At 38.5% G+C, this 25335-nt stretch overlaps 2 protein-coding genes across 6 annotated transcripts in view; one reads left to right on the top strand and one right to left on the bottom strand.

The window, feature by feature from the left end:
* The window catches only part of ENKUR (enkurin, TRPC channel interacting protein), a 32307-nt gene extending 10302 nt beyond the window's left edge, over nt 1–22005 (bottom strand). The window contains exons 1-3 of one of the 3 annotated variants that reach the window (XM_023223262.2): nt 21711–22005; nt 7544–7689; nt 3592–3815 (exon numbers count right to left, since the gene is read on the bottom strand). In XM_023223262.2, the coding sequence (XP_023079030.1) occupies nt 3592–3815; nt 7544–7689; nt 21711–21787 (447 nt within the window). In that variant the 5' untranslated portion in view covers nt 21788–22005. Of the gene's footprint in view, nt 1–3591; nt 3816–7543; nt 7701–21710 lie in introns of all 3 variants that reach the window. The other 2 variants (XM_023223263.2, XM_023223264.2) reach the window with 2 other exon arrangements.
* Nucleotides 22006–22412: 407 nt separating this feature from the next.
* The window catches only part of THNSL1 (threonine synthase like 1), a 10367-nt gene continuing 7444 nt past the window's right edge, over nt 22413–25335 (top strand). Inside the window, exon 1 of one of the 3 annotated variants that reach the window (XM_023223261.1) lies at nt 22413–22461. The gene's annotated coding sequence lies outside the window, so the exon portion shown is untranslated. Of the gene's footprint in view, nt 22627–25335 lie in introns of all 3 variants that reach the window. The other 2 variants (XM_023223259.1, XM_023223260.2) reach the window with 2 other exon arrangements.

The raw sequence follows: 25335 nt of genomic DNA, 5'->3' as shown, positions 1-25335 counted from the left end.
TGTTTTCCTTCCGGACACTTGGTAGGACAACACTCTCCTGTGTTGTTCTCATAAAGTAAGATGCAGCCATATGCCCCAAATTGCTCAGTGTCAGTGGAGGTGACCTCTGCCACTTCTGGATAGAAGCCTTAAGAATTAGTGGATGATTTGCTGTGTCTTTTCCTGTCTGGTCTAGTGACAAGCAATGTTTAGATTTTTCTGGGTCCTGGAAGAAGGAAAAGAAGCAGAGCCTGTAACAACCCTCAAAGGGCATGTGGCGAAAGCAAACAATAACACTTTGTGGCTTTAAGTTGCTGAAATTTGGGGGTTGTTTGTCATCACAGTGTAACTTAACCCATCCTGACTGAACAAGGGATAGAAATCCTAGATATAAATGTGTTCTGGAAGCTGCAGAGGACAACATAAATAGACTCTGGGAGCCCAGTATTCCGGTCAGTTGGTGCAGTGAGACAGGCCAATCCACTTCGGAAAACACTGAGGGAAACACCTCATTACAGCTTAATACAATAATGGAGCTTCATCATGATGATTCTGCAGGATCACAAAAAGATTAAGTTATATTTGGCATACTCTGTTTAAGAAAGAGAATGACTGGGCACAGTGGCTCATGACTGTAACCCCAGCACTTTGGGACAGCTAGGCAGGAGAATTGCTTGAGCCCAAAAGTTCAAGACCAGCCTGGGCAACATAGTGAGACTCCCATCTCTAAAAAAAATTAAATTACATTTTCTTTTAAAAAGAAAGGGAATGGCATGATACAGTTCAGAAAAAAAACTCACAAATGAGCAAAAGCGTCAATGATCTGAAATATTTCTATGGGCTGAATCACCGGAGGCTAATGCATACTGTTAATAAAATTGCATATATTATAATATTCACTCTTTGTTCTTTTATTAGGTGTCATATTTTGTGCCAAGTGCTCAATATACTTTATATTATTTAATCCTCACTATGACCCTGTGATAAATCCAATGGATTGTTGGAAATCACGGTTACTAAGTGGCAGAGTTACAATTTGAAATAATGTCTTTACTACTATTGCTAAATACCTCATGTGATCATCTATCCTTGCTTGTTTTCAGAAATCGTTTCTCATGGTATGAATGCCATATAATTCACTTGGAACTGAAACAGGAGTTCACTCATTTTATAAAAATATGACATTGACTTTAAAAGAATTTATTTACTATCTCACCTACCAATAATAGATCTTTAAAACTTAACTCTGATAAGGGAAAAGTAGGCCGGGCGTGGTGGCTCAAGCCTATAATCCCAGCACTTTGGGAGGCCGAGACGGGCGAGATGGGTGGATCACGAGGTCAGGAGATCGAGACCATCCTGGCTAACCCGGTGAAACCCCGTCTCTACTAAAAAATAAAAAAAATTAAAAAATAAAAAAAAACTAGCTGGGCGTGGTGGTGGCGCCTGTAGTCCCAGCTACTCCGGAGGCTGAGGCAGGAGAATGGCGTGAACCCGGGAGGCGGAGCTTGCAGTGAGCTGAGATCTGGCCACTGCACTCCAGCCTGGGCGACAGAGCGACACTCCGTCTTAAAAAAAAAAAAAAAAAAGATAAGGGAAAAGTAAATTGAATAAGTCTTTCGTGAGCACTGATTGCTAGTCAGCAACACCAAAAGGACATTATGTGCACCATGCTTTCATGGCTTGGTAAACGAGCATAGACAGATCTGGTATTTTTCTGTTTCCAGGATGGATACTTCAAATTTCCTGTTGAAGTTAGAAAATGCAGTAAAGTGGACAGCTTAGAGAGCAGCCAGAAGGAGGGGCAGAGTGTGTGGCAGGTGGTGGCATGACCATCAAAGACTTTTCATATAATCATGGAGAAAAAATGGATTGGAAGTGGCTTTAAGAGCCAGGAGAGTGAGTTTTCCACTTTTCCCTATCGTGTGGGGCAAGGAGTATAAAACAGTATCCAGGGGCCACAGAAGGAGGAAGTACCTGGAGAAGCCTGAAGTAACTTTATTGGCTTATCCTGCAAACTCCTAGATTCCTGAGAAGACAGTGTCCTCTGAAAATAGCCTTGAGGGTCCTGTTTTGATTTTCATCTGCATTGGATTCATCATGGTAGATCGTTAGACTCTTTAATTCAGGGCCCCTGTACATCACTATTGCAATTTCTTTTCTTTTGTTCTTTTATCTCTCTTCCTTTTTCCTTATCTCTCTCTTCCTTTTTCCTTCCGTCCTTTCCTTTCTCCCTCCCTTCCTTCATTTCTTCTTGACGCAACTTATTATTTAGAATTTTGCACTCTTTTTGTTTGTTTGTTTTTTGACACAGAGTCTTGCCCTGTCACCCAGGCTGGAGTGCAGTGACACGACCTTGGCTCACTGTAACCCCTGCCTCCCGGGATCAAGCGATTCTCGTGCCTTAGCCACCCGAGTAGCTGGGAGTCCAGGCACATACCACCATGTCTGGCTAATTTTTGTACTTTTAGTAGAGACAGGGGTGTCACCATGTTGCCCAGGATGGACTTGAACTCCTAACCTCGAGCAATCCACCTGGCCTTCTAAAGTGCTGGGATTACAAGTGTGAGCCACTATGCTCAGCCTGCATTCATATTTTGTGTATTTCAAGCACTTTTAAGCTTTATAAGTGTGCAAAATAAAGTAGGATTAAATAAGATTTTTGTAAGCTTTTTTATTTTAAAGATCTGTATTTGGCTGGGCGCGGTGGCTTATGTCTGCAATCCCAGCACTTCCAGAGGCTGAGGTGGGTGGATCACTTGAGGTCAGGAGTCAAGCCCAGCCTGGCCGACATGGTGAAACCCCCTCTCTTCTAAAAATACAAAAATTAACCAGGCCTGGTGGCACATGCCTGTAATCCCAGCTACTTGGGAGGCTGAGAGAGGAGAATCACTCGAACCGGAAGCTGAAAGTTGCAGTGAGCTGAGATTGCATCATTGTACTCCAGCCTGGGAAACAGCGTGAGAATATGTCTCAAAAAAAAAAAAAAAAATCTATATTTAAACTATAATGTTCACCAGTGAAATTATACACCTTTTCAGATACAAATGAAGGACCCAAAACGACTAGATTATTGTACAGTACTTTCAAGTCTTCACCCAAAACCAAAACCAAATAAATATATTCATGTTAAAATAGGAATGTGAATTATTTATACTACACTGATGGGATGGATGGCTCTAAAGCTGCATTCTCCTTCATTTTTCTTATTCAGCTGCCAAGTTACTGCAATTAATGACTAAATCTTAAGACCATCTGACAGCTTATTCCTTCTAGATTTACAGTAATGACTGCTTTTAATGACATTTCCACCTAACCAAAAATATCTTTCAGAGAATGTTTATTAAAATTGTTAAATATATTGATAATCAAAATTAAGAAAAACAACAATAACTTTTATCTACTGAACTATACGGAATTGTTTACTACGAGTTCTTTGTAACTTTATCACATTAGATTTGGACCAAATACAGATTGCAGAAGAATGAGAATCAGCAACGTAGACAATGTGTCCAATGAGAGCACTAATCATGATAATATAGATGATCACCATGAACACCATATTTAAATCATTTGAATCTCAGCCCTCTCATTAATATACCACAAGGCTACCTTTTTATTGATGTACTTTGGAACTAGTCCTGAAGGCTCAACATCATGCTTGTCTCCCGTTCTTTTATCAACATAAATTGGTTTAGGCTTTTTAGCCACTCCCATGATGACATCGGCTGCATTTGTATTTATAAAATTTTTTTCACTCTGTATTCCCATGACAGGATGATCAGTCCTCAGCGGCACAGCAGGCTTTTTGGGCACGTTCCGATCAAACTTTTTTTCTGTTAAATGTAACATTTCTTTGTTAATATTAAACTACAAACACTGCTACTCAGTACTATTTATAATATCCAGATATTTTACCACTTGTATATTTAAGTTTTAGTCATAATACATTTAAATATTTAAGATAGAAGTTCATACTTATCCTCAAACTCATTGACTTGTGGATATTAAATATGCACAGCTTTTTACCTGTCAATCATGCCTCAATAAAATAATTTTTTAAAAAGAAGAAAAGTCAGTAATTAAAATGGAAATAAATTAAGGGCAACATAATCAATTAGTATGTTGAGAAGGCCAGGCACGGTGGCTCATGCCTGTAATCCCAGCACTTTGGGAGGTTGAGGCGGGCAGATCACTTGAACTCAGGAGTTCGAGACCAGTCTTGGCAACATGGTGAAACCCCATCTCTGCAAAAAATGCAAAGTTAGCCAGGCATGATGGTGTGCACCTGTAGTCCCAGGTACTCAGGAGGCTGAGGTGGGAGGATTGCTTCAGCCTGGGAGGCAGAGGTTGCAGTGAACCGAGATCGTGCCATTGTACTCCAGCCTGGGTGACAGAGTGACATTCTGTCTCAAAAAAGATCACATACACAAACACACACACACACACACACACACACACACACACACACACACACGAACAGTATATAAATACACGGAAGAAATATTTCTTGCTTATTGGCCATTTTTACACAGCCTCTTCAGCTTGATCATTCCCTTTGATCTATTTTGATATAGCCAAATGGTTTGCCACAATGCAAAAACACGAAATAATTTATTTTTAAGAACTGAAAGCAACAGCTATCTTGACAATGCCTTATTACAATTTTAACCCCATCACAATTACTAAGGACTGACTTTATTCATTTATGCATAATTTGACCTTTTTTTAAATGAGTTTATATAACTTTTATTATCAGCAAAGCCAATACTTATTGTTAAGTCTATGAACTGGATTAGCCTCTTGTTAGGGGCTGAGTTATGTCCTCCTGGAATTCACATGTTGAAGCCCTAACCCCCAGTATCTCAGAATGTAACAGTATTTGTAGAAAGGGTCTTTAAAGAGGTAATTAAGTCAAGATGAGGTCATTAGGGAAGGCTCTGATCCAATATGACTGGTGTCCTTAGAAGAGGAAATTTGAACACAGACATACATATAAGGAAGAACATGTAAAGATACAGAGAAAAGATAACCATCTACAAGCCAATGAGAGATGCTTTAAAGAAACCAACCCTGCTGGGTGTGGTGTTGCATGCTTGCAGTCCCAGCTACTTGGGAGGCTGAGGTAGGAGGATTGCTTGAAACCAGGAGTGTGAGGCTGCAGTGTGCTTTCATCATGCCTGTGAAGAGCCACCACACACTCCGGCCTGTGCAACATAGACATCTCTAAAAATAAAAACAAACAAAAATACTCCCAAAAAAGGAAAGCAAAAATCAACGAATCCTCTGACACCTTGATATTGGACTTCTAGTTCTCCAGAACTGTCCTCCAGAACTGTCATTGGACTGAGTTTTTAAAGCTCTTGCAAAACTCTGCATGTCTTCCTTTTTTTTTCTCTCTTTTTTTGAGACAAGGTCTCACTCTGTTACCCAGGCTGGAGTGCAGTGGTACAATCATAGCTCACTGCAGCCTCAACTTCCTGGGCTCAGGTGATCCTCCCACCTCAGCCTCCCATATAGCTGGGACCACAGATGTACATCAGCACACCTAGCTAATTAAAAAAAATATTTTTATAGAGATAGGGTCTCACTTTGATGCTCAGGCTGGTCTCATACTCCTGGGCTAAAGCAATCCTCCTGTCTTGGCCTCCCAAAATGCTGGGATTGCACTCATGAGCCACTGTGCCCAGCCCTAACACCCTGAATTGATGAATTACTCTAAAGGTCAATGAAATTTTGGGTTTGCTTTTGCCTTACAATGTTTATAAAATGATAGGCTTCTTCCTTTATTTCTTATCTGACACAAAGGATTTATATATATATATATAAATATATATATGGATTTATATATAAATATTTATATATATAGATTTATATATAGATTTATATATAAATATTTATATATATAGATTTATATATATATATAGAGAGAGAGAGTTGTGTTATATCGTATGTTTAACCCTAGAGCGGCTATATGAGGACCCAAGGGATACCAGTGGTCCTAAGGCATTGAAAGCATCAAATTCCATTTTAAGATTTTCCTATATTCTCAAATGTTATTGTTGGTCATAGAATGCTGGACCACAACAGGCCAAGACTAGAGGAAGATACAAAAGAGACTTCTGAAGTCACGAATGAAGGATGAATGTTGTGTTTTCACACTTGCTTCTTCCGTCTTTCCATCTTGCCTGATAGTGCCCTTACCCTTTATTATGAGATATGGGTTGAGAGAGGATTTGGGGACATTAAATGCTGCCATAAAGAGAAGTAGTTTCACTTTTGTTAAAATGTACATCCCTAGCTGGGCTTGAGATGTTGCATTATTTCCTTGATGCCAGCAGACATAAAAAGCCAACGTTTTGAAGAGGCCGACTCGTTTCTTTCTGTCCTTTCCTTTTCTTTTTCTTTCCCTTCCCTTCCCTTTCTCCTTCCTTCCTTCCTTCTTTCCTTCCTTCCTTCTTTCTTTCTTTCTCTTTCTTTCTTTCTTTCTTTCTTTCTTTCTTTCTTTCTTTTCTCTTTCTTTCTCTTTCTCTCTCTCTCTTTCTCTCTTTTTTTTTGAGATGGGGTCTCACTTTGTTGTCCAGGCTGGAAGACAGTGGCTTGATCATAGCTCACTGCAGCTTCGAACTCTTGGGCTCAAGCGATCCTTCCACATCAGCCTCCAGAGTAGCAAAGACTACAGGTGCATGCCACCACACCTAGTTAATGATTTAAAAAAATATTTTTGCACAGACGAGGTCTTGCTTTATTGCTCAGGTGCTCTCTTTTCTTTATTGCCCTAAGACATCTGGGAAGACATACCTGGGTTGTGAAGAAATTGCTTCCATGAAAACCTGTCACAGATCAATTTTCGTCTACTCTCCCTTTCCCTGATAGCTTTCTTTCCTGAAATCATTCAATAGACTCCATAACTGGGATCAACTCTATAATTTTTGAGGCCCAGTAAAAAATAAAAACACAAGACTACCTGATCAAAATTTAAAAATTTTAGTACAGCAAGAGTATAGCATTAAAATAGGCATGGGGCCCTAAGCTGGTTCTACCACTTATTCATGAAACCTCCTCCATTACATCTAACTCATTACAGTCCAGTTGGTCTTAGAGGTCTGGGAGAGTAAAAGCCTATACTCAAAAGTGAGTCTAGTAGTTGCTTCAACAACTGCTAGTAATGGTTGTAATTTTCATCTGTTGGAGAAAAGGCCAGACAGAGTTTAGATGCTGGGCAATCTTGCCCATTAGTCAGATACTGTCTCTGGGGTCTTGAATCTTCCTATAATTGTTGTTTATAATTGAAGCCCCACAGCTAGGGACTAAGATGGTGGGGCATGTGGGCTTCAATGGATAGTCCAAACCCAATCAAAAGTCTATTTTGGGGGCAATTTATCATTCTCCATTCTCTTTTTCTACTCCATTCTCTACTTCCACTTTCTCCTAGTCAAATTCTGTTTAATATGAGGTAAAGCTGCTATCACTTGTACACGTTTAATATTCATCAACAATACAATAATAGTTAAATCACTTGCTAAAGCTTTTAATATTAAAAAGAAAGCATGATAAAACCTACTGGGTGGTAGAGTTTTTTCCTTTGAATGTTTCTTTAGGAAATCCTTTGGAGAAGGTACTTCAACTTTTGCTGGTCCCATAGTTTTCATTGCAGTTTTAGCTTTTTGCATGTCATCTTTTACAGTTGCCTTAAAAATGGATATGTACCTAAAATTAAACTTAAAAAGTTGTAGCATTTATATTTCTAGTAAAAATTACTTAAAGTCTAAATTTTACATTTTTAATTTATTTACGTCTATATTCATATGGAGAAGTATAATCATAAAACATACTTACCTGAGCCCTGTCCATCAGGCTTAGAAAAACTAGATGGAAGCTCTGCTTTAAGAAAGAGGTGCTAGGGCAAAAGTGTTCATAGTATTTCCTTATTATCCTTTGAACATCTGTAGCATTGATAGTGATGTCACCCCTCTCTTCTTGATGTTAGTAATTTGTGTTCTCTTTCTCTCTCTGCTGATCAGTCTGGCTAGGAGTCTATTCATTTTATCAATCTTCTTATAGAACCAGAATTTCATTGATTTTTTTCAGTGTTCATGTTTTCCATTTCAATGATATCTGCGCTTATTTTTACTATTTCTTCTTACTTTGGTTTTAATTTGTTTTTCTTTTTTTACTTTCTTAAGGTACAAGTTTAGGTTTTTTATTTTGAACTTTAATACTTTTGAGGTCTTCTTTGATTTAGAAGTTTGTTTATACATGTTTAGTTTTCATAGATTTGGGATTTTCCAGATATCTAATTGATTTCAGATATATTTCCATTGTGGTTAGAGAATACACTTTGTATGATTTCAATTCTTTTGAACTTTCTGACATTTGTTTTACAGCACAAAGTATGTTCTATTTTAGTAAATGTTACGTATACACTTGAAAAGAAAGTATATTGTGCCACTGTTGGCTGGAGTGTTCTATAAATGACAATTACATCAAACTGAAAGTATCTTCAAATGTACTGTATCCTTCCTGATTTTGTCTATTCTATTAATTATTGAAAAAGAGATGTTAAGATCTCCTACTGTAATTGTGGATTTGGCTATTTCTTCTTTCAATTAAAAGAGTTTTTGCTTTACATATTTTGAAGCTCTGTTTGTAGGTGCATAGCATTTAGGATTGTTATATCTTCTTGAAAAACAGATCACTTCATCACTATAAAACAACATACTTTATTCCTTTTAAAATTCTTTGCTTTAGATTCTACTCTGTCTGATATTATGGTAGCTACTCAGGCATCCCTTTGATTTGCAATAGTATATGTTTTTCCATTCTTGGACTTTCTACTTGTCTGAGTTTTCCTATAGACTGCATAGAAATTTTATTCAGCCAACAATTACTTTTGTTTAGTATGTTTATACAATTCACTTTTAATGTGATTTTAAAAATTTGTTTCTGCTTAAATTTTCCAGCTTGCTGTTTTTTACATATCCCCTTGCTCATTCTTTCTATCTTGCTTTTTGTTTTGTTTTGTTTGGTTTTGTGGAAACTGTAGCTTTCCAGTATACAGGTTTAACTTATCAGAGCCTACTTTCAAGTAATATTATAGCATTTTACATATGGTATGAGAAGCTTCAAAAGAATACTTGCATCCAACCCCACTCTTGTCCTAGTGTTGTAATATATTTTACTTTTCTGTGTGGTATAAAAATCCCTAAATGATTGTGATTATGTTCCCTTTATATAATTATATTTTAAATATATTTGAAAAAATCTTGAATATTTACACATATATTTGCCATTTCCAGTGTTCTTTATTCTGCTGTATAAACCCATATTACCAACTGATACCATTCCTTCTCCATAAAGGACCTTTTTAAACTTCTGGCTTCCATTGTTTCTAATGATACCTTTGCTGTCCTTTTTTCTTCTTCTTCTATATAATTTTTCTTTTTTTCCTCTGGCTGTTTTAAACTTTTTTTCTCTTTATTAATAGTTTTAATAAGTTTGATGATAATGTCTCTTGGTATGATTTTTTTTTTCTACTTGGGGTTAACTGTGATTCTTGATTTTTGGATTTTGAGATTTCATCAAATTTGACAAATTTTTAACCTTCATTCAAATATTTCTTCTGTTTCCTCATCCGTTTTCTCTTCTTCCATGATTCTTTGACTGCTTGATATTGTTCAAGCCTCATTGATTCTCTGCTTTCCTTTTCAGTCTATTTTTTCTCTGTATTTCATTTTGCATTGTATTACTGTGTCTTCAAATTCACCTAAATTTTTTTTCAGTGTCTTAGCTGCTGTTAATCCAGTCTATTACTTATAGCTACATTTTGTACATGGTATTCTTTATGGTCAGAAGTTAGATTTGGATCTTTCTTTCCATTTCTTTCCCGAACTTGGTTCATGCTTTCTTCTACCTTTTGAATACATGATGAATATTTAAAATAACTGTTTTAAGGTCTTCTTTGCTGATTCTCTCATCTGGGTCATTTCTATATCTGTCTTTACTATGTTTTCTCTTGGTTATGCATTATATTTTCCTGCTTCTTTGTATGCCTGGTAATTTTTGATTGGATGCCAAACATTGTGAATTTTACATTGTTTGCTGCTGAATTTTTCTCTTCTTTCTCTCTTTTCTGGTGTTCTTTAAATTTTTTCCTTAGCCTTTTTCTGGGATTCAGTTATGATAGTTGGAAACAAGGTGATCATTTTAAAGCTTGCTTTAAGTGTTAGGGTAATTCCACAAGTGCTTTCAGTCTATTTTGAATTTGGCCCCACTACTGAGGCAATATACTTCTGAGTTCACTACTCAATGCTCTGTGTATTAGGAGGTGTCTCCACCTGGGCTGGTGGGAACACGAACTACCTGGCACTACTGCTTTCTGTTGGTTATTTCCTTGGCCTTGGTTGTTTCATTGCATACATGTGCTATCAACCAAAGACTTTAGGGAAATCCTTGTTCGTATTTCCACAGTCCTGTCTCTATGCAGCTCTCCTCTCTGGTACTCCGTGCTGTGAATTCTAGCAGCTTTGGCCTTCACAAACTCTGAGTTCTGTCTCCTTAACTCAGGGAGACTCCTAGGCTTTGTTTTAATTTTCCTTCAGGATCTTGGCCTGGAAATTCTCTCCAGAGAGTATGCTGGGGCAATCGTAGGGTTTGCCTCACTTGTTTCTCTTCTCTTATGGATGACTGCTCTGTGTTGTCTATTGTTCAGTGTCTGATAACTATTGTTTCATATATTTTTTTCTGGTGTTCTGGTTATTCAAGTCGAGAAGATAAATCCCATCTTTGGTTGAAAGCAAAAGTTCAGCGATAGTGTGTGTAACAACTTGTATTATCTTCTTCCTTATGTAGATAAACTTATTTGGAGACACATTATTGTTTTTTTCCTTTTAGGAGCCTTGCCTCAATCCTGAACTTAAAGGCTGGGAATCAATTATAGTCCAAACTGAATGAGCTCATTAGATACTTTCAAGAAATAATGTTCAAGCCAAATCTGTGCCTTAAAATGCCCATAGAAGTTGGGATTGGCAGATACGGTCTCGTGATTAAGAAAATAATTTCATTTGGGGTAATAAAAAGGTGTCTCTACTCCCACCTCTTTTAAATTTGTAAACCCATGATTCAATATATTTTTGTGTAGGTATATGAACTGAAAGCCTGTCCATTATAGAAAACAAGATACTTTATTTTACATAAACAATATTTTCCAAATTACAAAAATAACATTAATAAGTAAATTAAAATCTAGGTCTCCTCCAGCTCTCCAACAAATTTTCCAGAATAAATTCAATTTCAGTGTTTCTTTCTTTCTTTCTTTTTTTTTGGTCTGCTCTGTTGCCCAGGCTGAAGTGCAGTGGTGTGATCTTAACTCACTGTAACCTTGCCTTCTGGGTTCAAATGATTCTCGTGCCTCAGCCTCCTGAGTAGCTGGGACTACAGGCACGCATCACCATACCTGGCTAATTTTTGTATTTTTAGTAGGGACAGGGTTTCACCACATTGGCCAGGATAGTCTGGAACTCCTGGCCTCAAGTAATCCACCTACCTTGGCCTCCCAAAGTGCTGGGATAACAGATGTGAGCCACCGTGCCAAGCCTGTGTTTCTATTTTTGTACGAATTGCAACCAGATTTTAAAAACGTAATATAGTATGATATCTTAATACACATAAAGCTTATTCTTTCTGTTAAATAGCTGCATTTTATTCCATTTTCTGAATGGTGTGGTTTTATTATAAAGATCTAATGGTGACTTTATTAGATAACTGGCTCTATTTTCTTTTAAGTTCAGGGATACATGTGCAGATTTGTTACATAGGTAAACATGTGTTACGGGGGTTTGTTGGACAGATTATTTCATCACGCAGGTATTAAGCCTAGTACTCATTACTTGTTTTTCCTGATCCTCTCTCTCCTCCCACCCCCACCCTCTGATAGGCCCCAGTGTGTGTTGTTCCCCTCAATGTGTCCCTGTGTTATCATCATTTAGCTCCCACTTTAAGTAAGAATTTAGCAGTATTTGGTTTCATGTTCCAGTGTTAGTTTGCTAAGGACAGTATTACCACAGCATTACACTATTGCATGGGACTCTGAACTCTGGAGCCTAGGCTGTGTTAGAAAGTTATCCAAATTATTTATTGAGGAGAATTTTTACATGTACACATCTATGTCCTTGCAAAGGACATGATCTCATTCTTTTTTTATGGCTGAATAGTATCCTGTGGTGTATATGTATCACCTTTTCTTTATCCAGTCTATCACTGATGGGTATTTAGTTGATTCCATGTCTTTGCTACTGTGAATAGTGCTGCAATGAACCTAGGCATGCATGTGTCTTTATAATAGAACGATTTCTATTCCTTTGGGTATATATCCAGTTATGGGATTGCTGGGTTGAATGGTATTCCCATCTTTAGGTCTTTGAGGAATCACCACACTGGTCTTCCACAATGGTTGAGCTAATTTGCACTCCCATCAGCAGTAAGTGTTCCTTTTTCTCCACAACTTCACCAGTATCTTGTGGATAATGGCCATTCTGATTGGTGTGAGATGGTATCTCATCGTAGTTTTGATTTGCATTTCTTTAATGATCAGTGATGTTGAGCTTTTTTTCATATGATTGTTGGTTGCATGTATGTCTTCTTTTGAGAAGTGTCTGTTCATGCCCTTTGCCCACTTTTTAATAGCATTGTTTCATTCTTATAAATTTGTTAAAGTTTCTTATAGATGCTAGATATTAGACCTTTGTCAGATGCATAGTTTGCAAAAATTTTCTCCCATTCTGTAGGTTGTTTACTCTGTTGATGGTTTCTTTTCCTGTGCAGAAGCTCTTTAGTTTAATTAGATCCCATATGTCAATTTTTGCTTTTGTTGTCACTGCTTTTAGCATCTTTATCATGAAATCTTTGCCTATGTCCTGAATGGTATTGCCTAGCTTCTATTCCAGGATTTTTATAGTTTTGGGTTTTACATTTAAGTCTTTAATCCATCTTGAGTTAATTTTTGTATATGGTTAAAGGAAGGGGTCCAGTTTCATTCTTCTGCACATGGCTAGCCTGTTCTCCCAGCACCATTTATTGAACAGCGAGTCCTTTTCTCATTGCTTGTTTTTGTCAGGTTTGTAAAGGTCAGATAGTTGTAAGTGGACAGTCTTATTTCTGGGTTTTCTATTCTGTTCCATTGATCTCTGTGTCTGTTCTTGTACCAGTACCATGCTGCTTTGGTTACTATAGCCCCGTAGTATAGTTTGAAGTCAGGCAGTGTGATGGATAATTGGCTCTATTTTCTATTTATTATCAGAATTATTAGATACGGGCTAAAGATAAGTTATTCTCAAACTAAAATTGTCATCTTCAAAAAATATATCAAAACTGTATTTTATTGCCAATAATCACCATGTAGTAAGTCCCATCATTAAGATAGTAGATTTATATTTTTAAAACCATTTATTTTAAAGGGCACACAAATAAATGATATTGCCCAAAAAGTTGGGATAGTTTGAAAGTGCTTAATTGAGATTTTTTTTCCTCTAATGGGCAAAATGGGCATCTGATTAACAACTTTTCTTTTTCAATTTTTGGCCAGTATTACTGCAGCATTACACTATTGTGTGGAAGTCTGAACTCTGGAACCTAGGCTGTGCTAGAAAGTTATCCAAATTATTTCTTGAGGAGAATTTTTAGATGTACACAGACACCCTTTAAGTCCTCCTACAGACTTGAAATGAGAGTGTTCAATTCAGGCTCATGTCTATATCAAGTAACTAAATTTTCAAAAATGGATGCCAATTCCTCCCCCAGCCTGGTTGTCTGTCATAGCTCTGCTCTGCACTTACTTGACAACACAGACATATGTCATTGAGTATAATGATGATCTTAGTGCTGCTCAATACCTCTCACAAGCTGTTGAGTGAAATAATACATGGAATATCAAAAGACTATGTAGTTAATGTATTCATCTACATCTGTGCTGTGTAATACAGCCACATGTGGATATTGGGCACTTGAAATGTGGCTGGTGCCACATGCTGAAATCATAGTATTTTAGATATATTGCATTAAATAAACTACATAACATAAATTTTTCCTGTTATTTCTACTTTTAAAAGTGACTATTAGAAACATTTAAATTACATATATGATTCTCATTACATTTCTGTTATACTGTTCTGATCTAGATAGCAGGAAAATCTATCCTTGAATTAAACTATACAGCCAGATAGCTGCACACCCAGAGTACAACACATTGCTGTCTCCAAAACTGCTTTGGTTAAGTTATGTTATCGTACTGGGACACTAATCTATAATGAGGGCAATATTAGACTTATGAAACTTAGTAGATTTAGTGTAAAAAGTGCGGCTGAAATCTTTATTATATTACACACATGGTCTCCTCTCTCCATGAATCCTGGAGGAAGTGTATTTGTGGCAGCACACCAAGAACATGTGTGCTCCTCTTTGGCTACTGCTTTGCTTTTGTCTTTGGACAATGTGACTTAGAGTGTAATTGAATTTTAAAGAAGCATGGGAAGCATCTTTCTTCCTTTGTGGGCTGGCTGCTTAACTAATAGGGTCAAATTTGTTTCAGACTTGAAGCAAATGTACATGATTTTAAAGTGTACATTTCATGTAGGTCCTCATTTGTAGCTTTACTCTACTATTCTATCATAAATTTCTCATTTGCTTTGATAGCCTCATCAAAACATCTCATTGCATTAGAACAAGGTTGTGTATAAACACCAAATAGTATCTGATATACAATAAATTATCAAAAACTAAACAATTATAGATGTTACTGAAACAAAAAAGGCTCAGTTTGTTTAATTGACTCAAGCTAAAAGACTGTGCAAACCAATTAAAGTCATGAGCTTTGGTATTAGATTTGTGTCTCCATCTCAGCCCTTGTTCTTCATCATTGCCTCAACTTCTGGGCCTGAGATTTTTCTTCTGTAACAAGGGGATACTACTACATATCCTATAAGATTCTTGTGAAAAGAGCAATAACTGGCATGTTTTAAATTCTAATACATTGAACATATTGCTATTGATAGTAATAGTATTCTTGTGGTTATGATTATTATTGGATATCCATCCTGATAAAATGTTTTAAAACTGAAACTATTTAACACTTTACTTGATTTTACCTGTGTTCTGGAAGACACAGTCTGTAAAAATTTGAATCATCATGTCTAGGTAGTTATAACAGACTGACATATTTCCCTGTCTGCAAAAGTGAATTCTCATATACAATATATTGTTAGTATTGCTTAAGATATTAAACCTTGTTCTGTAACGGAATAATCTAAAAAATGAGTCTAACATTCACAAAAGCTCACTTACACATTTCCTTGGCAACTGATTTTAAGAAATGTTGTTGTCATATTTTCTTCTCTCAACATTTTTGCATATATATGAAATGCCAGAGAAGTGTGCTAATACCTTTTACCACGTTACATTATATATAGGTTTCTAAATTAGAGGCAGTAATTCAAAATACACATTAAGCCAGTAAATGCAGATGGAAGCTGCAATGTTCCTTGCTGAAAAAAAATCTGTATCTGGTTGTCTGTCCCCTCATCCATATGCCTGAAGGGAAAGGTGCCCTTTGAATTACCCTGTTAACCACATAGTTTTCCAGGCCTTCAATTCTTCTACATTCTTCAGGTAATTCTATTAATTATAACACATCTTCATTTGTGTGCCTGTGATATATATATATGTATATATAAAACATAATATGAATAAATATAAATATATGAGATACATAAGCATGAGAAGGGCAGTTGGACAAAATGTAAGAGATGAAGAGAAGTATTATTGTGGGTCTGCAGAGAGTGCCTAGCCAGATGAAAAACACATTCTAACACTTAAATTCTAACACTAAACACTTAAAACACTAAAATAGTTACTAACACTAATCATAATACTCAGAGACCATATATTGCAGCAATGGGAATTTTAGCATAAAATGTCATCATGCCAAACAAAAAGAGACTTTGGAATAGTCTAGACTTTCTTTGAATATAAGTTAATTAAAAGGGTTACTGCTTTCCTTGATTAAATTCTTGGCTGTAATTAGTTAGCAAAGTGGGTAAGACAAGAAACTGGATCAGAAGAAAATGATCATGTCACCTAAGAGTTCCTAATAGTCAAGGAACAGATTTCTCAGCAAAGTCAGATACATAACCATACTTTAAACAAAGAGATGTTATAAAGACTTCAGAACATATAAGTGTTAACAATATTGACACTGCATAAAGCAGAAGGTAGTCCAAGAAGAATGGGAAGCTCCAAAAATGAAACTCTGATTATGTGTTACAATTAATCACAATGAAAAACAGAACCACGTTAAACAAAAACTAGTGGTGTTCACTGCATTAAATATTCTCATTTTCAAAAAGTATGCATGCAGAAATTCTACACTGTTGAGCCTGATGACAATTTCTGTAAGAGTTGTAGAGAGAATTTTTATTACATTCATAGAGAAGCAATTTGCATAAGGCCATTTGGAGTTTCAGGTCACCACAAACGAAAATCAATTAAAAAATAAGATTATTTGATAAATAGATTAGGGAAATATTTTAGACATAATAATTTGCATGTTGATGTTAGCGGAGAATCTTGTTAAATCCTTGTTGATAAGGTAGAGAAAGAAGAGTTAATAGGTTCACTTTGGTGACTGAATACTCAAAAGTATTGCTACCAGCCTAGAGAGAGGTGTCTGGTAGCCTAGTGAAGTATAAAGCACTTGCCGTGTGATATGGTTTGGCTGTGTCCTCATCCAAATCTCATCTTGAATTGTAGCTCCCATAACTCCCATATATTGTGAGAGGGACCCAGTGGGAGGTAAGTGAATCATGGGGGTGGGTCTTTCCCATGCTGAACACTTTCCCATGTTCTTGGGATAGTGAATAGGCCACATAAGATCTGATGGTTTCATAAAGAGGTGTTCCCCTGAACACACTCTCTTGTTGGCAACTATGTAAGACGTAACTTTGTTCCTCCTTTACCTTCTGCCATGATTGTGAGGCCTCCCCAGCCATGTGGAACTGTGAGTCAAACCTCTTTCCTTTATAAATTACCTAGTCTTGGGGATATGTACTTATTAGCAGTGTGAGAACAGACTTATAGAATAAATTGGTACCAGTAGAGTGGGATGCTGCTATAAAGATATCCAAAAATGTGAAAGCGACTTTGGAACTGGGTAACAGACAGAAGTTGGAACAGTTTGGAGGACTCAGAAGAGGACAGAAAGATGTGGGAAAGTTTGGAACTCCGAGAGACTTGTTGAATGGGTTTGACCAGAATGCTGATAGCGATAAGGACAATAAAGTCCAGGTTGAGGTGGTCTCAGATGGAGATGAGGAACTTGTTGAGAACTGGAATAAAGGTGACTCCTGCTATGTTTTAGCAAAGTGACTGGTGGCATTTTGCCCCTGCCCTAAAGATTTGTGGAACTTTGAATTTGAGAGAGATGATTTAGGGCATCTGGTGGAAGAAATTTCTAAGTGGCAAAACATTCAAGAGGTGACTTGGGTGCTGTTAAAAGCATTCAGTTTTATGTATTCACAAGGATATGGTTTGGAATTGGAACTTTTGTTTAAAGGGAAGCAGAGCATAAAAGTTCAGAAAATTTGCAGCCTGATGATGCAAAAGAAAACAAAAACCCATTTTCTGAGGAGAAATTCAAGGCAACTGCAGAAATTTGCATAAGGAGAAGCCAAATGTTAATAGCCAAAACAATGGGGAAAATGTCTCCAGAGCATGTCAGAGGTCTCCACAGCAGCCCCTCCCATTACAGACCCAGAGACCTAGGAGGGAAAAATGGTTTCATGGGCTGGGCCCAGGGCCTTGCTGCTTTGTGCAACCTTGGGACTTGGTGCCCTGAGTCCCAACCATGGTTAAAAGGGGCCAACATAGAGCTCACGCCATTGCTTCAGAGGGTGCGAGCCCCAAGCCTTGGAGGCTTCCACATGGTGTTGGGACTGCAGGTGCACAGAAGTCAAGAATTGAGGTTTGGGAACCTCCACCTAGATTTCAGAGGATGTATCAAAATGTCTGGATGTCTAGGCAAAGATGTGCTTCAGAGGCAGAGCCCTCAAGGAGAACCTCTGCTAGGGCAGTGTGGAAGGGAAATGTGGAGTGGAAGCCCCCCACATAGAGTCCCCACTGGGGCACCACCTAGTGGAGCTGTGAGAAGAGGGCCACTGTTCTCCAGACCTCAGAATGATAAATCCACCAAGAGCTTGCACCGTGTACCCAGAAGAGCTGCAGACACTCAATGCCAGCCCATTAAAGCAGCCAGAAGGGGGTCTGTACCCTGCAAGGTCATAGGGGCAGAGCTGCCCAAAACCATGGGAACCCATCTCTTGCATCAGTGTGACCTGCATGTGAGACATGGAGTCAAAGGAGATCATTTTGGAACTTAAAGGTTTAATGACTGCCCTATTACAATCTGGACTTGCAAGGAGCCTGTACCCCTTTGTTTTGGCCAATTTCTGCCATTTTGAATGGTTATATTTACCCAATATCTGGACCCCCATTGCATCTGGGAAGTATCTAACTTGCTTTTAATTTTACAGGCTCATAGGCAGAAGGAACTTTCCTGGTCTCAAATGAGACTGAACTGTGGACTTCTGAGTTAATGCTGAAATGAGTTAAGACTTTGGGGGACTGTTGGGAAGGCATGATTGGTTTTGAAATGTGAGGACATGAGATTTGGGAGGGGCTGGGGTAGAATGATATGGTTTGGCTGTGTCCCCACCCAAATCTCATCTTGAATTGATGAGATCCTGTAATTCCCACATGTCATGGGAGGGACCTGGTAGGAAGTAATTGAATCATGGGGGTGGGTCTTTCCTGTGCTGCTCTCATGATAGTGAGTAAGTCTCATGAGATCTGATGGTTTTATAAAGAGGAGTTCCCCTGCACACACTCTCTTGACTGCCACCATGTAAGATGTGACTTTGCTCCTCCTTTGCCTTCTGCCATGATTGTAAGGCCTCCTCAGTCATGTGGAACTGTGAGTCAATTAAACCTCTTTTTAAATATAAATTATCCAGTCTTGAGTATGTCTTTATTAGCAGTGTGAGAACAGACTAATATACCATGTTCAATGATAGATAAGAGATATAAAAGACATACTTATTAAATTTGCAAATGACACAAAGCTGGGAAGAATGGTTAACAGAATGTATAAAAGATTCAAATTCAAAATGATCTCCATAGATTAATGAGTTGAGATAAAAAGGAATCAGCTACATAATTAGAGGATGGGAGAGACCAACCTTAGTCAAAATCCATACAGGATATTTCAATGTGAGCCAACAGTTGGACACGACTGTCAAAATGCTTATGGAAGCTTAGGCTGAATGGATGAAAATATTGTGCCAAGAATTATGCAAAGGAGATAATGGTTTCATGGAATGTTCAGACCATAACTGGAATATTGCTTTAAACGAAATGGAAAGAGGGAATGACTGGAGATATTCAATAACTGCAGACATCAATAAAGGGTGATAGGCCAGGCACAGTGGCTCATGCCTATAATCATAGCACTTTGGGAGGTAGAGGTGGGTTGATTACTGGAGGTCAGAAGTTCAAGACCAGCTTGGCCAACATGGTGAAACCCCGTCTCTACTAAATGTACAAAATTAGCCGGGCGTGGTAGCAGGGGCCTGTAATCCCAGCTACTCGGGAGGCTGAGGCAGGAGAATCGCTTGAATCCAGGAGGCAGAGGTTGCAGTGAGCCAAGATGGCGCTATTGCACTCCAGTCTGGGCAAAAAGAGTGAAACTCTGTCTCAAAGAAAATTAATTAAAAAAAAAAAAGGGTGACAGATTTGGTGAAAATCTTGAAAACCATCTTATGCATCATGAGTAACTCAGATTTTGAAAGCTGAATCATGACTTCCCATTGGCTTTGAGACTTTCATAACTTAAGTCTCAGCCAATAGTTCAACTGCAGAAAAGTGCCCTTCATCCGATTTTGGTCACATACATTCATCTTCTAAGTTCTCAGTATCTTCATCTCTCATTAGGGTTTTCAATGATAAATTTTAGTGTTCATATTTCAGTTCCCCAAAAAGACTGTAAACTGTGAGGCGTGGGAGATCAAAAGGCAGGCAGTTGTTAGAATCTTGACAGTGTAAATTGACTTTTTAACTTAACAGAAATGATTCTTGTGGCATCACATTTGGGTGCCTCTATTTCCTCCCATCAAAAATCTTTCTTCTACTCATTTCTTCATAGTAAAACCAAGAAGTCTGTGCTATCACTCCAACAGCACCAAGAACAGATATACTAGTGCAATATTATACACATAATTGGGGCTCCATTAATGCTTGCCAAATGAATAAAGACTGTTCCTATAAATGTTTTCGGGAAAAAAAAATCGTCTAGATGCAGTAAAACTTTTCAATTTGCCAAAGAACAGAGTACCTACTTAATAAAATAACACTCAAATTCAATATTCTATAGAAATACAATCTACCAATGTGTTACAGAGAGGAGGAGTTTTATCTCGTGTAATATGCAGGAATTTGAAACCAAAAGTTGGTTCAACAATAGACAATTTGAACTCTACTCATAAATTCTGCAACCGTGCCATAACTTACTTTACATTCCTCTTTCCAATCTCTAGATTTTGATATGCTGATGGAAAAGTAATAATAGTTACTGCTCTAGTTTAAATCAAATATTTAAAGTTGAAGAAGCTGCCTACTTGTTGAGCTATTACCCTAATACTAGTAAAAATAATTGACCATTAGATCTAAAAGGGGCCTTGGATATTATCTAGTACATTTATCTCACAGATCAGTAAACAAATGAAACTTTATGCAAGATCACAAAGACAATTAATCGCTAGACCTGATTTTCAGTCCAGTCCTTTTTAAATGTGGTTTTGACTTGCATATCGACAAGGGTGATGGTAAAAGACAGGAAACATTTCAAGTCCTAGGAGAGCTGAGATTTTCTCCACTACTTTCTTTGCTTCCCTTAGATTTAAGTTAAGTTCTAAGAAGTCCCTACAGATGGGAGTAACTGAAGTGCTTCCTTTGCACGTTTTTGAGATTTGGAGAATATAAGAGGTTCTAAGACGTACGTAAAATTTCAATTCAATTACATATTTTTTGGTTCATTATCTATCCACCAAGTCTTCCTTCCATTAAACCATTAGATCTGAAAAAGTCCTTAGAAACTGCCTAATAGTAGTAGATATTTCGTTTCACTGATCAAAAACTTGAGGTTCAAGAGCAAATGTAAATTTATATTTCATAAAAATCTTGGGGGAAAAGATAAGTACTATCCCATTAGAGAGGGAGAAGTAGTGCAGTTAGAAATACAACACCGAACTTCTGAACCCAAACATCAAGTATACTTGAACAAGATAACAGAATTGTTATTTTTCTCTTTTCAACAACATGAAACTTCGTGTTATGTTGTATACATATCACGTATAATTAAATTACACAATAATCATATGCAGTATTAATAAGAGGTTAAGTGTAATATAATCAAATGGTCACCTCACAGCGCCGGACTGCCCTCTCTGTAAAACTGTGAGATGCTAAATATCTAGATATTTTGACCTTTCCTCTAACAAGTTATCCTCCAAGGCTACTTCATCGAGGCATAAATACATTTTATTATTAAAAATCCCAGTATATGTATGTTTAATTAATACTGACTATTCCCCATTCTTGTTTCAAGTGATGGTCTTTGCTTATCCACATACCTAGGAGGCTGGGGAGGCTCCTTCAAGTCACTGGGTATGAGGTTATAAATGCACTCAGAAGGGCACGTTGGATCCATGGTCACCAAATGACTCTTTAAAAGCTATTCTCAGCTTTTTTCTCCCTGTCCCAGTATCTCTGTCCTTCTTCACTGCTTCCCCTTTCTTTCTTCTTCGCCTTCTCAAGGACCACAGTTTCTCTCCTTCACATCGTCCCCCCTTTTACCCCCTCTTAGCAGTCCTCTCTCGGGAAGAAAACACCCTATTTCTCCCGGGATTGCTAAGCGTCGTTGACTGTGCTGTTGCCGTGGAAACCGTTACTAGGCAACGAGGAAGTAGACCGCGGCACTGCAAACTAGGTCTTCCCTCTTTCTGTATCGCCTTCTACTAGAGAAGCTCATTTGGAAGCCATTGTTTTTACGTGCCTTTGAAAGTTAACGGGGTGAAAATGGTGTCCCCCTAAAAACTGTGCTCTTTTAATCTCTGTGTATCTGGGGAAAAGGAAAAACCCTACTGCAGACACAACAAAGCGCAGCTAGTGCGCAGGCGTCTCACAATAACGTTTTTGCGAGCAGGCCCCAATCCCGGTGTGGGCGGAGCCATCGGCTGAGACCAACGGACGCACGGCCAAGGCAGCCAGCGGGACGAGGAAGGGGAGGAGCCCGAGGAGCTCGGAGTGCTTGGATAGGCTACAGTGAGAGAAGAGGTCACGTGCCCTGCGCTAGGCTGCTCCGGGCGTGGGCGTGGAGCGGAGGTACGTTGGCCGCAGCAGGCACAGGCAAAGTCCACTGCGCGGGGGCGGGACCGGGGAACTAGCCGGAGGTACGGTGCTCTGTCTCCTGTGGCGGCTTTAGCGGTTCGTGGAAACTGCTTCCCCATTTCCTTTCATTTTCCCCGTCTTCTCAGTGAGATTTCCTTGGTGAGTTACTGGAGGAGAGAGAAAGGAAAATTAGAAGCCACCCCGCTCCCGTCGCATGCCTTTCCCCGCACCGTCCCTTCCCCTTTCCGCTACTCGCTGGTCATCTTAACTCTGCCCGCATTTTTCCTGCCGATTCTGGTCGAGGCCCCTCGGAACCCCGCGCAGCTTTGCCCGCCACCTGTGTGAGTGCGCGCCCGGGGCCCGCGGCCTCCTCCGCCTGCTGCGCTTGCCCTGCCAGCCCTGCGCCCGCTACCGCCTCTTGGGCGGCCGTCGGGGTCTGCTCTGCGCCTGCTCTCCCACCCTGGTCGGGACCCTTCTTCTAGGTCCTTCTCCAGGAACCAGTGGACCTGCTCTTTGTAAATGAGCATCCTAAACTCAGAGGAGAAGCCTTTTAAGTGGGCCTTTACGTTTTTGTCCAGATTTTGGCGTCCCATGTTGAAAATTGTCTTCTGGGAAGCGGTTTTATTCCTTTTTGCTCCACCTAGTCACCCGTAAATTTATGCACATAGGAGTGCCCTAAGGAAAGTCATTTAGACGCTTTTACCTGAGTGTTTAAAAGGCATTTTGGTAATAGGATTTGGGGAGGAAGATGGATGGCTCTGAGCCACTCGTACAGAGGCCACTCTGCCCGAAGGAAATAAAGCTTCCCAGAGAGGAGAGAAAACACAGGAGTTTGGGTTTCTCACTGCCTGGTTCCCTGGTGGAGACATTAGTGAACCTTTTAGTTTATATAAAAAGGCTTTACTGAATGTGGAGATCCTTATTTTGGGCTCTTACTGAATTTCACTAAATAAGAATACAGTAAGTTTTATATATATATACAGTTGGTTTTAATTTTTGTCCCAGACGCTTAGGGAAAATTCTCCAGATTTCTTCACATCAGATTGTCTTCCAAAAGATTTTAGATAGATAGATCTATAGATCTATATTTAGATCTGGATCTAAATCTATATCATTTTGTCCTTTTCGCCTTTGAGTATTTTATGTTTGGGGTTTCTGTTTAGCAAGTATAGAGAAAAATTTTGGCGGGAAACTTCCTGTATTTACGAAGATTCAAACCAAGGACTCATGGAATAACAACACCATTAGCCAAATGGATAGTCATCGACTAAAGCTTATAAATTTTCTAATTAGAAGGAACACCTTGAGACTATTTGTGTTAATCAGTTTCTGAAATAGCAATTAAGGGCAAAACATGATTTCTGCAGTTAGCACCAACTGGCCTTAGGTACCCTTGATGTTCTGGGGTTATTGAAATAAAATAATTTCACTGATGTCTGTATATTTATTATGCTTTAAAAAATGCTAAACAATTTGTGCTTGACCTCACTGTAGTATGGTTAGTGTACAGTCATGAGCAGGTTGTTAAATCATTTGGAAAAGAACTTTTCTTTTTTCTTAGACATTTGATCTGCAATTCTCCTTGCCTTTCGAAAGTGTGTTTAAGCAAAATTATTTCTAGTTTTTATAATTCTCTTGAAATGACAGTTCAAAAAAAATGCCTGTGTCTACCTCATGTCCACAGGGAATTAACTGGTATATACCTATAGGGATGAACAAACTATCTGTAACGGGGTAGACAGTGAATATTTCAGGCCTTTGCAGGCCAAGTGGTTATGTTGCAACTACTCACTTTTGCCACTGTAGCTCAAAAGCAGCCAAAGACAATACTGAACAAATGAACAAATGTATGAGCACATGAATGGTTGAAGTTGTGCTTCAGTGAAACTTGATTTATAAAAACGATGGTGGGCCAGATTTAGCCTGTGGATTGTAGTTTGCACAGATTCTAGATCCCCATATAATGGTATGCCTGTCATGTGCATAAACACATGAGGGTTATTTTTGCGAAGCCTTTTTTTTTTTTTTTATCTATTTAAATGAATAAAATGGGTGTAGATGAGGATCTAAGACAATTGGAAGGTAAATAAACCCTTTATAAAGACAGGTTCTTTATAATTCTCAAAGTTACAGAATTGTGGAGACTTAAGTTTTTTCAGTTAAGTATTTGAGATCATTAAGAACATGTCGGCCGGGCGCGGTGGCTCAAGCCTGTAATCCCAGCACTTTGGGAGGCCGAGACGGGCGGATCACGAGGTCAGGAGATCGAGACCATCCTGGCTAACACGGTGAAACCCTGTCTGTACTAAAAACTACAAAAAACTAGCCGGGCGAGGTGGCTGGCGCCTGTAGTCCCAGCTACTTGGGAGGCTGAGGCAGGAGAATGGCGTAAACCCGGGAGGCGGAGCTTGCAGTGAGCTGAGATGGCGCCACTGCACTCCAGCCTGGGCGACAGAGGGAGACTCCGTCTCAAAAAAAAAAAAAAAAGAACATTTCTAACAGCAGAAGTCTAACGGCAGAAAAGACTTAGCTTTGGTAGTAATATAAAGACTTAAGTGATGAACTTGCAAAATTAATTGTTTTGGTTGTAAGATCCTTGTGATTACAGAACAATACTGGATTGTGTGGTCCTTCCACCCTCACCTCTGTTTCATGGCAAGTGGGAGGCCCTCTGAAAGAAGGGTTTGAGAGAATTTTTGATTAGAAGTCAGAAGCAGTAGAGCTTAACCTCCTTTTGCCTAGTTTGTGTCCTGATACACAGTTGGATCTCCATATCTGTGAATTTCCCATTCTCAGATTCAACTAACTACAGATTGAAAATATTTTGGTATTTTGGTTGGGCGCAGTGGCTTATATCTGCAATCCTAG

The sequence above is a fragment of the Piliocolobus tephrosceles genome, chromosome 9 (assembly GCF_002776525.5).
Source record: "Piliocolobus tephrosceles isolate RC106 chromosome 9, ASM277652v3, whole genome shotgun sequence".
Classification (NCBI taxonomy): domain Eukaryota; kingdom Metazoa; phylum Chordata; class Mammalia; order Primates; family Cercopithecidae; genus Piliocolobus; species Piliocolobus tephrosceles.
This window is presented reverse-complemented; position numbering and strand designations above follow the sequence as displayed.